At 39.5% G+C, this 15173-nt stretch overlaps 3 protein-coding genes across 3 annotated transcripts; 1 reads left to right on the top strand and 2 right to left on the bottom strand.

Moving 5' to 3' along the window:
• Positions 1-67: 67 nt before the first annotated feature.
• On the bottom strand, positions 68-6666 carry LOC128740857 (uncharacterized). Its single transcript, XM_053836427.1, has 3 exons — positions 5337-6666; positions 4036-4088; positions 68-1398 (listed from the first exon to the last, which is right to left on the bottom strand). The coding sequence occupies exons 1-3, from the start codon at positions 6572-6574 to the stop codon at positions 68-70; spliced, it is 2622 nt and encodes an 873-aa protein (XP_053692402.1). The 5' UTR covers positions 6575-6666.
• Positions 6667-8196: 1530 nt separating this feature from the next.
• LOC128740856 (uncharacterized) lies at positions 8197-9471 on the top strand. The gene has a single exon (XM_053836426.1). It carries the CDS (start codon positions 8197-8199, stop codon positions 9469-9471), a length of 1275 nt encoding a protein of 424 aa, XP_053692401.1.
• A 4036-nt stretch (positions 9472-13507) lies between these two features.
• LOC128743767 (uncharacterized) lies at positions 13508-14906 on the bottom strand. The gene is made up of 2 exons (XM_053840427.1): positions 14724-14906; positions 13508-14666 (listed from the first exon to the last, which is right to left on the bottom strand). Exons 1-2 carry the CDS (start codon positions 14904-14906, stop codon positions 13560-13562), a joined length of 1290 nt encoding a protein of 429 aa, XP_053696402.1. The 3' UTR covers positions 13508-13559.
• Positions 14907-15173: the final 267 nt, after the last annotated feature.

Below are 15173 nucleotides of genomic sequence, written 5' to 3'. Positions count from 1 at the left end.
TTCGTCATTTATTGAAACCTAAACATTCAATCTAATAGCATTGAAAGAAGCTCCCAAAATTATCACCTCATGGTAACTTAATAATGTCAATAATATTTTCAATCATATCCACGATTCTGGTTCGGTAACCCAGCTCTTCATCAAATACTTTTAAAATTTTATCATTTTTCTGCTGTCCACTAAACTGCGAGTAGGACTCGGGCGATGAGAAAACATTTTCCAATAAATTTTTCGGCAGTAAAGTAACGTGGTTGATGATGAAGTTATCGAGTGCTGCTGCCCGAGCATAGCGTTGGCATGAGGTCCGAAATTCGTCCTGCGTCAAATGTTTTTCGATCTCCAGCTGATGGCGAAGCAGTTCCGTTCGCAGTGATTGATAGTAGTACCCCTGAAGAAAACTGTAGTTCTTCCGTCGAAATCCTGTGGTCGTTGTTAGCGTCACCAACATGTTAAAGTCATATGCCGGAGGCACATAGCGAGCCAGTTGAAAGTCAACCAGTAGGCATTCCAGTGGCCTACCAGCCCCGGAATAGCGAAACATTATGTTGTTGTTCCACAGATCTCCGTGACTGAAAACATTCCGATAGGATTCGGATGTTTTGACAAGCTCATAGATTTCTCGCATGCATTCCGGAAGCAGTTTGACTAGTGCTTCCTTTCGCTGAGGATTCTTTTCCCAATGGTTGACAATCAAACAAAGAGTTTCTATGTCCGCTTCTAATTCAGCCACCCGTGGATAATTTTCCTCCAGAATCCAGGCGTTCTCATCTAGCAATCCTGGAAACTCTGTCACAAGGTTTTGATTTAGCTGCGATTCCAGGGCAAAGCTAGCGGCATGAAGTCTTGCTAGCGTCCGAAGGGCCTGCTCGAGATGTACTAAATCTAACAAACCGTTATTATGTTCTAACACGCGAAAACCTTCTATCCTGACATTTCTGAATATAATCATGCGATTATCTTTCTGAAACAATGCCTCCGGGCAGAACCGGCCGAATCGAGTAAGGCGCGGTATGATATGCTGAAAGAGTTGAGCTTCCTTGCTGAACGCTCTAGTTTCCTCTAAATATTTCGCTAGTGGCGGTAATCTGGTTGGTAACATTTTAACGAAAAGCGTTACTTCCTGCTGCTGTTGGTTTTGATCGGATTCAACGCCGATTAAAAGTATGGAGAAGGAGAGCCGATAATGGTCACCCAGATAGCCGGTTCGTTGATCACCCAAATTAGTGACGACCGTTGAGATAATCTCAAATTGCATGGTTTCATTGTTCAGAAAATTTTTCACTATTTGATTTTTCTCATCGGAGTTAAGTTCCAGAGGATCAGCCATCATCATGGCAGACGCTTCGCGTTGGTATCGCACTACTGAACTACGACTATCACTACTACTAGAATTACCGGCTAGATTGCAGAAGAGCACAAGAGCCGCGTGGGTAATTTTAATTTATGATGATTGTATATCACATGGTGTGACACTATTTCTCGACATAGTGTCATTAGAGAAAAGCAGCTAGTTTATTGTAAGAAAACATAGTTCCGAGTGAAGAACTAATCCATTAGTCTGAATAGCTTTCAATTCGCACTTTATCGCAATTCAACTGGCTTGAAGACTCTAAAACATTGGAAATTGACTGCTTTCTTGGAAAAGCCTTTTACAAACAAACAAACATTTACTGCAGCTTTTGTGGCTTAATGTAAGGACAAACAATAGAAATTTAGAATAACATTTAAGAAAAAAAAACGCTGTTCGAGTTGTTGAATTTAAATCTATATCCGTCATTAATAGTCTGTTTTTTAACCGTAACACAGGAATAAAAAGTAACTTCCGTGAAGTTTTTACCATTAAAAAAATTAGAAAACGGCGAACAAGAAAAAAATACGACTATTTTTGTGGCCACTTGACACAGAAAGAGTACCAAAGAAAAGGGCATCAAATTATAAAAAAGTATTCTAGAGTTTTTCGATAAGAAAGAAACAATTATGTGTATACACCAAATTTGAATAAAATCGGTACATTTTAAGATTTCCTATCAATACTTTCTCAGATTCCAATACAAGTTGTAGAGTAAAACAAGGTAAAACATTCCCTTATACGACACTTGAGTGAAAAACTTTTGATCTACTGACTTTTTTAACGTGAAGAACAGGCATGCCTTCCTGAAATTTTCTGATAAGAGTATCGAATTGGCATTTTAACTGTAGTAGAAAATTGTTGAGTAAAATGGAACAAATCAGAATTCTAGATAATATTGCATTGAAAGAAAAAATTTATATTCTTTTTTGCTAACATTTGTTACTTTGCTTACCATAGAATCTCAAATTAGAAAGAGTTTTTCTAGATCACCAATCGATTTCTCGTGATTTTTATATAACAAATATTTACCTCTTAAAAAGGGCGGCAACAAGTAGCTCCATTTTTCGGTCGATTTTGCCCACTGTGAGCTGGTTTAGTGGTTTCAACGACAGCTAACGTCCGTAGCGGCCGGAGACTCAAACTTACTTGCGACCAACTCGCCTTTGAATCATCTGCCATCTATCTTGATCTTGAATCTTGAAAATATTCTGAAAAATCTCAATTTTTTTAAAAAGAAGAAAGTATACCTTGTAATTCTTCAATTTTAATACGGTGCCCTTCAGGGTTAGAGCTTAGGAATAAGGAAGCATACAATTCAAAACAGGATAGAACGGGACGAAACGAAATTGGACAACATCAAACGGACGAGCTTTGTTTTTTAAATGATTAACAATGGCAAATCACTAAATAAGCAAAGCTTTGGGTTTGCTGAAGATGGTTGTATCTTAAAGACGTCACTCTTCTTTCTCGACAGACTTCTCTGCTGAGTACTCTAGAGAGTACAGCCGTGATTCGAACATATGACGACTGGCTTGTTTGACCAACATCGTACCTCGAGGCTAACTAGACGGTTAAATTGCCACTAATATGTATTTCAAAGAAATTTTTTGTTTTTTTTCCAAAACAGTTCAATTTTGCAACAGAATATAACAAATATAATGAGAGTGAGGTTTCGATTTTAACATGCCCTGATCATTCCACTCCTCCGTTTGTACAACCAAAGTCTTTCCACGTGTATGTAATCAGCGAGAAATCCGTAGTCCTACGTTAACTAAGTGGTCGTGTCTGGCAGAATCCTTCTGTTTTTTTTTGTTGAAAGCTACTGCTGTTTAAGACCATAAATTATAGTACCGATTTAGAGCTAGAAACTATACTTTTAATATAGTAGGGAAGGCTGAGCAACTATCATTTAATTTCTTAAAATGGAAATGGATGCCAATTCAAGTCTCAGTCTCAGTCCCGTACATAATTGTCTTTATTTGAAGTACAAATCTGCAACCTGCTCGAGCGTACTATTTGCTCAGTAATCTCTGTAAGCGTTATCTCCAGACCGGTTACATGAATATTTGTTGAAATTTATCTAAAGTAATCGTCCGGTCAAGACTTTGCGGCGTGCATTATAAATCACAGCCCTAGGATGTTTGTTGCTATGACCACAATAATAGTTGGTCCTTGGTCCACTTCGGTGCTAGTTATCCAGTGGCCGGCGAGGACGTGTGCAGTAACCATCATGTTGAGACCGGCAGAAGTGGGACTGTCTGAGAACGATATTCAGCTGATTGTGGCTCGCTATCTTGGGACCAGCACGATTCTGGTAAACGTTCGGGATGCTTGGATTGATAGTTTCGGTGGAAGTCCAGATGGGTTCCTGGCTGATCATTTTGCACTGAAGATCCGAGTCGATGGCGCGGCTGGACTGGAAATCCAAGAATTGTCGTTCTTTTTGAAAATTATTCCCAATGGGAATCCTGCTCTGGCAAAGTATTTGCGAGAGATCGGAAGTTTTCAAAAGGAGGTCAATCTGTGCGAGAAAATCATTCCCAGAATTCAACAACAAATCGAGAGCAGACAAATTGTTCCCAAGTATCTGTTGACTAAAGAAGATCGAATGATTGTCATGGAGAACGTGAAGGTAAAAGGATTTGATATATTGAAAGGTAACAAAGGGATGATGGATTACGCACATCTATCAAAAGCATTGGAAGCATTGGCGTTTATGCACGCCGCATCGATTGTGCTAGAAGAAAGGGAAGGTAAAAGGCTAACAGAAATGTTTCCAGACGCTCTGAAGGAAAATGCTTGGACTGGAATTGAAGGAAGCACTCGTACCAGGGATGTCGAAAATGTGATCGTTCTGTGGTGTGAGTTTTTGAGAATCTCTGAGCGAGATTCCAGCGAATTGGAGAAGTTTTTGGTTGCCCTACCAGGCACCATGCGGAGTCTGTACGAGTATGTTAAACCGTCAAGTAGGTGGAGGAATGTGTTTAGCCACGGAGATCTGTGGAGTAATAATTTAATGTTCAAAACCACACCAAGTGGAGAACCGTCGGATTGCATTCTAGTTGATTTCCAACTGTCTCGTTACACACCACCGGCTTACGATATAAACTTACTCTTCTCGCTTACAACAACAGAAGAATTCAGAGCTGAAAATATGAATTCGCTGTTGGGGCACTATTTTCTAATCTTTCAGCAAGTATTGAAATTGAATGGTATTAATGCCCAAAACATCTACACGAAAGAGTCCTTTTTGGAAAGCTGCCGGCACTATCGTCTGGCGGGACAAATCCATGGATGCATCATCGCTCCGGAAGTGCTGCTTCCGGAGCACTATCTGGAGCAGGTATTTGCCTTCTCTGCCGAATGTGCAGGATTCATGCCACTACCGAAGGTCAACATTTGTTTGAGTGCATTCCGAACGAACCAACAGTATCGGCAAAGGATGCTCGATATCATACAGGAGCTGCTGCCACAGGACGATGGCGAGGAAAATTTGAGTTAGAATTATCATATTATGGGGTAATTATGTATTAGAATATAAAATGGGAAATATGATTGAAAATAAATTAAAAATAAAAATGTTCCTTATTTCGACGGATATATTTGGACAAAACTTATTACGTCTTGCCAAAAAAAAGCAAAGGGTATTTGTTTTGGAATGTCACAAATCAATTTAGTACAAACGAAAGTCATGTTCCCGTTTTATTTATTGTGGTAGATATGATTAAAATTAACATCAAGCTACTATGGAATGTTGTATCATCTACTGTTCAGTAACGTTACTTATTTTTAATTTACAAATGATTCCATTGAAACTAAAATAGGATACCTAAAAAGGTATATAAATAGAAGTGCGTGTCAGTATCGCTCAGAATTGTACGACAGACATATTTTTTCCCAGTAAAAAAATTGTGAGCGATTTTTCCTGATCGTGGTTGGTTAGTCAGCCACGAACCAATAACCATGAAACATTGCATGGGTTTACAGTACTTCAATCATATCTCTAATTATGCCGGTAATCCTTGTTCTATAGGTCTCATCCTTTTCCAACACATCCAAACACATTCGGATCTTATCTGTCCCGCTGAAATTGCCGTATTCCTCCGGAGAAGAAAACACTTGATCCACACAGTACCGTGGCAGCAAAGTCACATGATTCATTAGGAAATTATCGATCAATCCGGAAGTCCGATAGCGTTGGCACGATTCCAAAAACTGCGTCCGAGAAAATATTTCCCCCGGCGACAGACACTGTTCGATGAGCTGCTGTCGAACCGTTTCGTAATAGAAGTTGATCAGTTCATTGTAATGTCGCTTGCGGAACTCACCCGTGGTCGTCAATGCAATCAGCATGTTTACATCGTAGGCAGGTGGTGCGTAGCGGGTAAACTGATAGTCTATTATCAGACAGTCAATGGGGAGGCCATCAGCTGAGTACTTAAACATCAGGTTACTACCCCACAGATCACCGTGGCAGGCAACGTTTCGGTACACAGTGGATGGTTTCACCAAGTCGTAAATTTGCAGAATGAAATCCGGTAATTTTTCTAGAATAATATCTAGACAGGGATTTTCTTTTTCTATAACTTTAACCAGTTCTTTCAAAACCTCAATGGCATTCTCTAATTCCTCGATGCGAGGATTATTGTCTTTGAGCACCCAGCAATTTTCGTCTAATAGCTTAGGAAACATTTCTGGGAGGGGTTTTCCGGTTTTGGTTTCTAACATTAATGAAGCGCTGTGAAATTTAGCAAGTGCGACGAGTGCTTGCTCCAGATGTGCCTTATCGAAAATACCAGTCGCAGTATTGCTTACTGTACGAAAGCCTTCTAATTTTAGGTTTTCAAACACGAGCAATCGGTCATCTTTCGAGAGATAAGCCTTCGGTGCAAATCTGGTGAATTGTGCCAGTTTGGGAAACATCACATTGTAGAGGTGAACTTCTTTCCGAAAAGTTCCAATCGCTTCCAAATAGCGTGTTAGCTCCGGAATGCCACTGGGGAGGAGCTTTAGAAAGGCTTCTAATGTTTCCGATTGAGCTTTGTTTTGCAGCGTGAACTCCAGCTTTAGCACGAAATGATCACCAAGATAACCGACACGGCTCGTACTGAAGGGCGTAACTTGACTCGAGTTAATCTTAAACTGTAACTTTGGATTGTTATAATAACACCGGACGATGCTTTCCAGATCGTCATAATTTAAATTAAACTTTTCCGCTTCCATTGTCAATTCTGTAAACTGCAACCGGATTTGTATTTGCCCTGTCGTCAACTCGTACACGACATGAGGGAATGTTTATACTGTGGAAACTCCTTTCGTTCCAGCGATAGTCGATAGACTGACTGATAAACGAACGTGAATGCTGCGAGAGACGATTTGTTGTGGCTCAATTGATAACGAAACAACTACCAGCAAAGTGCTGACCAGTCTGGTTGTGCTTGCTAATCAATATTTGGTTTGTTCGCGGCACACCAGTGTGTGTTTAAACAGACACTAGATTTGTATGAAAGAGAGGCATTGTGTTTCGTGGCTTGGAATGGAATGAACCTGAATCGCCAATTTTTGTTAGTAAAATCCAAATCAACAAAAGATCTTGAGAAGCATACTTTCCAGCACTAGTTATTATAACCCTTTAAAAGTTATATGTAAAACTCCCTTCGCATCATTTGTAGCTAATATACGCGATGATTGACACTTTTTTAAATTAAATAAAAATAAAACTATTCCAATCAAATTTTACTATCTATATTTATTCGCGACAGATACGTATTTCGCCTACGATTTGCAGGCTTCATCAGTGTCTGTTTTCGAACATTTTTTTTCGACTAGTAAAGATACCAAATAAAAGTTTTTATCCAAGTCTCTAGGCAATTTTACATTTAAATGTATACATAAAGCATGAAGTTCGATTTGGAATCAGAAATCATATACCTATCTAATGCAAATGAAAAGATGATTCGTTAAAAGAAAAAGAGCACAAAATCCAAAAAAGACATTTTTTAATTTAGAAAGCGCTATAAGCGACCAAATCAAGGTGACGTCATTTGGCAGATACTGAAGCCCTTGTTTACGTAACAGACGGCAGAATCCAACAAAGATTCAGTTATTTAACGACAAGTTTATTGCTTAAAAAGCAATATGACTAAATTAAAAAAGTCCTTATGCAAGTAAAATGTTAAACACACGCTACATTCGATAAAAATGAAAAGGAAAATTGTCCAAAATGTAAACAAGGGTGCCAGTATCGGTCAATTTATGGCATGATGATTTGTTGAATAACATATGGTATAGTTCATCTCCTTACCGCAACCCTCTGCGCATTTCGAAGGAAATCGAGAATGCGCGCGAAACATGCACGTAGCACATCACTCGTTCCAGAGTCGTGTCTGACAGAATCCTTTTATTTTTCTGGCGAAAACTACTGCTGTTTAACTGTTAGATCATAAATTACAGTACAGATTTAGAGCTACAAAGAAGATTACTTCAACAATATAATAGTTTTAATATAATAGCCAAGGCTGTGCACCTCTAACCTAATTTCTCAAAATGTACATGGATACCGAGTCTCAGTCTCCGTTTTAGACCGTGCATTATTGTCTTTATTTGAAGTACAAATCTTCAACCTGCTCGTGGTACTATTTGCTCGGTAGTCTCTGTAAGCGTTATCTCCAAATCAGTTACATGAATACTTATTGAAATTTATTTAAACTAATCGTCCGGCCCGGATTTGAGGTGTGCATTATGAGTCACAGCCCTAGGATGTTTGTTACTATGACTACAATAATAGTTGGTCCACTTCAGTGCTAGTTAACCTGTGGCAGGTAACGACGTATGCAGCAACCACCATGTTGAGACCAGCCGAAGTGGGACTATCGGACGACGATATCCAGTTAATTGTGGCTCGCTATCTGGGGACCAGCACGGTTCTGATAACAGTTCGGGATGCTTGGATTGAGAGTTTCGGCGGAAGTCCGGCTGGGTTCCTGGCTGATCATTTTACGCTGAAGATCCAAGTCAATGGCGCTGCTGCTGGATTGGAAAGCCAACAGTTATCGTTCTTTTTGAAAATTATACCCATTGGTAATCCTGTTCTGGCAAAGTATTTGCGAGAGATCGGAAGTTTTCCAAAGGAGGTCAATCTGTACCAGAAAATCATTCCCAGAATTCAGCAACAAATCAAGAGCAGACAAATTGTTCCCAAGTATCTGTTGACTAAAGAAGATCGAATAATTGTCATGGAGAATGTTAAGGTAAAAGGATTTGATATATTGAAAGGCAATAGTGGAATAATGGATTACGCACATCTATCAAAAGCATTAGAAACTTTGGCGTTTATGCACGCCGCATCTATTGTGCTAGAAGAAAGCGAAGGTAAAAGGCTAACAGAAATGTTTCCAGACGCTCTGAAGGAAAATGCTTGGACTGGAATTAAAGGAAGCACTCGTACCAGTAATGTCGAAAATGTGATCGTTCTGTGGTGTGAGTTTTTGAGAATCTCTGAACGAAATTCTAACGACTTGGAGAAGATTTTGGCTGCCCTACCAGGCACTATGCGGAGTCTGTACGATTATGTAAAACCATCAAGTAGGTGGAGGAATGTGTTTAGCCACGGAGATCTGTGGAGTAATAATTTAATGTTCAAAACCACACCAAGTGGTGAACCGTTAGAGTGCATTCTAGTTGATTTTCAACTGTCTCGTTATACGCCACCGGCTTACGATATCAACTTACTATTTGCTCTCACGACGACAGAGGAATTCAGAGCTGAAAATATGAATTCGCTGTTGGGGCACTATTTTCTAATCTTTCAGCAAGTATTGAAACTAAATGGTATCAATGCTCAAAGCATTTATACGACGGAGTCCTTTTTGGAAAGCTGCCGTCACTATCGTTTGGCTGGACAAATCCACGGATGTATCATCGCTCCACACGTGTTACTTCCGGAGCACTATCAGGGTCAGGCATTGGCATTCTCTGCCGAATGTGCAGGATTCATGCCACTACCGAAAGTCGTCATTTGTTTGAGTGCATTCAGAACGGATGGACCTTATCGTCAAAGGATGCTCGATATCATACATGAGCTGCTACCACAGAAGGATAGCGAGGAAGGACACAGTTAGAATTATCTTGTATATACAAAAAGCTTCAGCAATAGAATAGTTACGTACTTCTGCATTATAGGTATCAAGCTATAATTAAGTATTTTAAAATGGGCTAATTTGATCAAAAATAAATCAAAATAAAAATGTTCTTTATTTCCGTGCAATTTTGGATATAGGCATTTGGAGAACATGGCCGTTTCAGAGAAGAATTTGTAACGCAAAAGCCTTCTAGTTTGTCCAGTAGCGCGCCGATCTTGCAAAGAAATCCGGATCTCACTGGGGAGTTGTTATATGGTGCACGCCGAATAAGTAGAAACCATGAGCTTTTACAAGCCTGCTTTAAGGGGAAACCGAAAGTGGCTCAAAGATGGCTGGGTAAATGGCTACCATTCGAAGCATGTATTGTTTTGCACCTTAAAAATGCATCTGTATTGGCAGAGTACGCTTTCGCCACGTAATCAGTGCTTCCAGCGCTGTTATAATTTCCTAAAACTTGTAATTCAATTTATCGATCTGCTATCTATACCTATAAAGAAGGATTTCTGTCTGTCTGTCTGTCTGTCCTGTGTTCCTTATAGAATCAAAAACTACTGAACCAATCGGCGTGAAAATTTGCATGTAGAGGTTTTTGGGGCCAGGAAAGGTTTTAGTGATGGTTAGAGACCCCTCCCCCCACTAAGAGGAGGGGCTCCTATACAAATAAAACACAAATTTCTGCATAACTCGAGAACTAATCAAGCAAATAGAACCAAATTTGGCATGTGGGTGTTTTCGGTGACAAGAATTTATTCTAGGGTAATTTGAGACCCCTCCCCTCTTTATAAGGGGAATTATAACTCCTCTCCCCTTTAAGAGGGAGGGTTTCCATACAAATTTCCTCATAACTCGAGAACTAATCAAGCAAATGGAACCAACTTTGGCATGTGAAGGTTTTCGAGGGCAAGAAAATTTTCTACGGTGAATTAGGACCCCTCCCCACTCTAAGAGGGGGGGCTCCTATACAAACGAAATACAAATTTCCTCATAACTCGAGAACTAATCCAGCAAATGGAACCAAATTTGGCGTGTAGGTGTTTTTGGAGGCAAGAATTTTTTCTGTGATGAATTAGGACCTCTTCCCACATTAGGAGGGGGGGCTCCAATACAAATGAAATACAAATTTCCCCATAACTCGAGAACTAATCAAGCAAATAGAACCGAATTCGGCATGTGGAGGTTTTTGGAGGCAAAAATATTTTCTACGGTGAATTAGGATCCTTCCACACTTCAAGATGGGGGCCTCTACACAAATGAAATACAAATTTCCTCATAATTCGAGAACTAATCAAGCAAATGGAACCATATTTGGCATGTGGGTGTTTTTGGAGGCAACAATTTTTCCCATGATGAATTAGGACTTCTTACCTTTTTAGGAGGGGGGGGGGGCTCCCATTCAAACGAAATATAAATTTGCTCATAACTTTAGAACTAATCAAGCAAATGGAACCAAATTTGGTATGTGAGAGTTTTAGATGGCAGAATTTTTTTTCTGTGGTGTATTACGACCCCTTTCCCTTTTAAGAGGGTGGGCTCCCATACAAATGAAATACAAATTTCCTTATAATTTGAGTACTAATCAAGCAAATGGAACCAAATTTAGCATGTAGGAGATTTTTGAGTCTTGAATTTATTTTATGATAGTTAGAGACCTCTCACCCCTGTGGTAGGGGGATATGGACTCTCATACAAATAAAACAGAAATTTTTGCGAAACTCAAAAACTAATCCAACTCGAGAAATTCGAGACTCTTCTATAAAACATTAATCAATAACAAGACCACAAAAACTATCTATAGTAACACTAGATCATTCAGGACGAGCCGGTCGCGAGTGTTGCCGGTGACCCGCCGTCGGAAGCGCCGCCCACTGGGGGGCTTGCAAAACTCGAGAAGTGACAAAGATCATCCGAGATTCATGATTTATGTACAACACAGGTAAATTTGTGGCAATACGAAGTTTGTCGGGTCAGCTAGTGTATCAATAAACGCTCAGCAAAACATAATTGCTAATGGAAAATAAATTTAACTGATCATATCGATCATTACGTGTTCATAAAAGCGACCAATGTATAATTTGGAATTAGTTAATAGATATTTGGTTGCGCACATATTTCGTTGAACTAGCGATTTCCGAAAAAGCAGCAACACAGTATCAAACTTTCGTCACATAAATGAGCTTTTAAAGAGCTTTCAACTTTCGCCGCATCGATGAGCTTAGAGTGAGGTAAACAAACAAAACGCACACGCAGGAATCAAAAACGCAATCCGATGCAAGCGGATTAATTAAGTATCCTAGTCATCCTACGCATTATTCAGTTGCTGCTGTTAATTTTGATTGAATCGGAATGCCTTGATAAAGAAAACAAACCCTTTTTCGGGATGTTTGTAGTCAGTGCGGTTGGCTGCGAATCAGCTGTTTATGTTTGCAAGCTCCGCTATTTGACATATATTACCAATACTAATGCAATATTCAAATAAACGTTTAGGATTTTAACGAACACATGAGATGTACAGTACAGTGTTTGTCGCACTAACACAATAACGTGAGCCACTTTCGGTTCCGCCTTAAGTCTTGAAGTTTAGGGGGCTCCGTAGCCGCAAGGTTACCGAGTCTGCTTTGGCAAGCGAGTGGTCGTGGGTTCGAATCTTAGTAGAATCTGGCCATTCGATGTCAAGTGACTTTAGCATGGGTTAATTCTCAGGCCCCTCATTTACCCTTCCTTCATATGTTGAATTCTTTATTTACCCACAGAAGCATCTTGACAGTGCAAAAGTCCCTCCTATAGTAAAGTGTACTGGTCAGAGGAACGAATGAGTCCTCGCCAGGGACGGCGGCAATATGGGATAGTACTGGCAGCGAGGAATAAGTGGGTAAAATAAATCAAGTGTTGAAGGAAGGGTAAAACCCAAATACACACATGCACGCATAAAAAAATTTAATAAGCATATCCCTCACTCAATAGCGATTATAGCAAAAAGAAATGCAGTGCAGGTCATACAGCAAACACCCGGGCGATATAACAATAGATCAACTATACTGGTCGCAGTGATGAGGCCACACATGAAAAGGGTGAAGTCGTAACGTTTAATGCCAAGGCTTTCCTTTTTTCTTTTTAGTTCAATGAAAAGGGGAGATAGCTTTTAGAAATAGATAGAAATATGGCTTCCCAAACCAAATCACGGCCAGATTTTACTCAGTTTCACTAAATCCATTCTCTTACACATTTGATCTTTTACATTCCTGCTTTCCTGGAATCGTCAGTTTCCAAAATACGTAGAGCGAAAGGCTGACTCTTTCCAAACTATTTCATCGTCAACAAAATGCGTGTCGAATTGCTTTGCAAGTACCTATAGATCCTTTATTAAAAATATTTTAAATTCGAAACATTCTATTTTCTACAAGTTAGGTTTGGTCGACTTTTGAGAAGAGTTGATTTGCTATATAAATTTAATATACTATTCTTAGTGACTATGATTACTTCGGCAACTAATTTGGCATCAAATTTGATTTAGGAACAATCAGGTCTTTCGAGATATAAAGCGTAATGTTGTTGTGCTGGCTTATTTATCCTTATCAATAAATAATTATGTAGTATAAACAAAAGAGTTTACTTCTTTGGGTAAGCTTAATGGCAGATGCAAATTGAACAATTTTATTTATAAGACATTACATCACAACCACATCTCAAAATGATAGTAACTTATAATTTTTTGAATGTGCTGCATTCTCTTTCGTATGAAAGGATTTGTTTAATTCCCAAAATTTAACTTTTCAATCAAACTTCAAATGCAGCTAGACATCATTTTGAGTCAATAGTGCTACATTGTTGTTATTTTGATTTATCAAAACTCGCGTTGTTTTGTAAGTTACAATTCATTACCATTCATGGCTGTCAGCCTGCTGATAGTGGTTGACGAATGAAGCGATAAAAATAAGTTAGTCGATGACATTGAAATCCAATCTACTAATACTGCTAGTAGTAGTAGTAGTAGTTTTGTAGTTTTAATTTCCAAAATAGTTAAATTTGCCTGATTTTAAATATTTACTAATGAAGTACTATATCCAAAATTACTCAAATCCAAACAAATACTCAATAGTTTCATCAACGGAATCCAACAATCGTTCTCGATAGTGGTCGTCCTTCCGGAAAAAATCCATTATAATATCATCGCGACTGACGAGACAAAACCGGTGATAGGCTTCAACGTCCGTTACATGTAAATCGCCGAGGAATCCTTCCGGTAGATTTACGAAACCCAGTAAAATCCCCGACCATAGCAATCCCACGAGACGATAGTGCTGTAAACTCTCCAGAAATTGTTGCCACGGGAGGACATCATCTAAATTGAGATTCAACCGGTGCAGTTTTTCCCTCAACTTCCGATAGTAATATTCCACATAAGAATCGTAATGTTGATCCCGATGCGACCGACGAGTTAGCAGATAAATTGCGCTAAGAAAATCTATCGCCGGTGGCAAATATCGTGCAATTTGGAAATCTATCAAAACGCAACTAGTCGGATTGTCGTAATGAATTAATCCGGTGAGAGGGTCATTTTTAAACTTGAACATCATGTTATTAAACCACAAATCCCTATGAATCACGACCGATTGAAAGTGATCGGTTGGTTTTATCAGGTCATAAATTCTCTCCATTTTACTATACATCTCAGATGACATTTTTTCTTTCCACGCTGCCGTTCGGCCGTATTTCGATCCTTCCAGTGCTACTTTAAGAATCCCCTTTAGTCCAACAGTGAACCACGTACTTTCCTCCGTAAACGTGTTTTCGAATAGCATTGATCCAAATTTAGCATCCAACCTTTCCCCGCCCATTTGGTTGAATTCCAAATCCAGTGAGCAGGCATGCATTTGTGCTAAGGAATCGAAAATCACCAACATATGTGCTTCTTCAAAGCCTCTTCGTGAAGGCATGGGCCGGTATCCACTGGCATAAAGATCTTCCATCACCAGCAGATCATCTCGTGCCAACCAGCAAGATGGGCACCATTTCGTAACTTTGGCAGAATCCTGATTAAATTTCGCGAACAACTCCTGGTATGTCACGGCTTCTTTTTTGAAAATTCCGATTTCCTGTACTATCTCTCGTTGTTTCGGGTCTGTATAGGGTAGACATTTAACGAAATACTTCAGATCTTTGGTCCCACCATCAACCTACAATGAGTTTTTGTTTCAATACGATTTACAGTCGCCAATGTATGTCGGATTCACCACTTCCACCGTTACGATCAAATGGGCGTACTCTCCCAGAAAGCCAGGTTGACCGGGAACCTTTTCCAGTCGGAAGCTGACGATTCGAATGTCACTAGTTTCGGCATCGCGCGGTTTTGCTTGCTCTCGTCGAACCACTTCACTGCACTCGCTGAGTGATACAAGTTGATTTAAACTTGTCATTTCTTGTGCCAGTGCCAGAACTTCTATTTATAACGATGAGATTATCACGCCGTGCAACTCAGGATGAGGTGCAGCAGCAACTGGCGAAGCTCGCGAGCCGGACTGTTGTTAGTAGAATATCTTTAGGGCTTTTAACTGCTCGCAAGATATGATATGAGGAGTGACACTTCAAGAAAATGTGTCCGTTAGTTTGGCTTGTAGTAATGTGGTTTCTAAACTCGCCAGATTGCTGTATTTTTGAAAGCACATACTGTTATAATTTTATTT

Source organism: Sabethes cyaneus, chromosome 3, assembly GCF_943734655.1.
Source record: "Sabethes cyaneus chromosome 3, idSabCyanKW18_F2, whole genome shotgun sequence".
NCBI classification, from domain to species: domain Eukaryota; kingdom Metazoa; phylum Arthropoda; class Insecta; order Diptera; family Culicidae; genus Sabethes; species Sabethes cyaneus.
Note: the sequence above shows the minus strand (reverse complement) of the source record. Positions and strands in the feature narration are given on the sequence as shown.

Excerpts from the sequence above, each read along its gene's own strand:
- LOC128740857 (XM_053836427.1), bottom strand. The coding sequence starts at position 6,574 with ATGGAAGCGGAAAAGTTTAATTTAAATTATGACGATCTGGAAAGCATC. Across the intron at positions 4,089-5,336 it reads AGAGATATGATTGAAGTACT|CACAATCGATGCGGCGTGCA; the intron begins GTAAACCCATGC and ends CCTTTCTTCTAG. Across the intron at positions 1,399-4,035 it reads TTCCAATGCTTTTGATAGAT|CCGGTAATTCTAGTAGTAGT; the intron begins GTGCGTAATCCA and ends TCTGCAATCTAG.
- LOC128743767 (XM_053840427.1), bottom strand. The coding sequence starts at position 14,906 with ATGACAAGTTTAAATCAACTTGTATCACTCAGCGAGTGCAGTGAAGTG. Across the intron at positions 14,667-14,723 it reads TGATCGTAACGGTGGAAGTG|GTTGATGGTGGGACCAAAGA; the intron begins GTGAATCCGACA and ends AACTCATTGTAG.
- LOC128740856 (XM_053836426.1), top strand. The coding sequence starts at position 8,197 with ATGTTGAGACCAGCCGAAGTGGGACTATCGGACGACGATATCCAGTTA.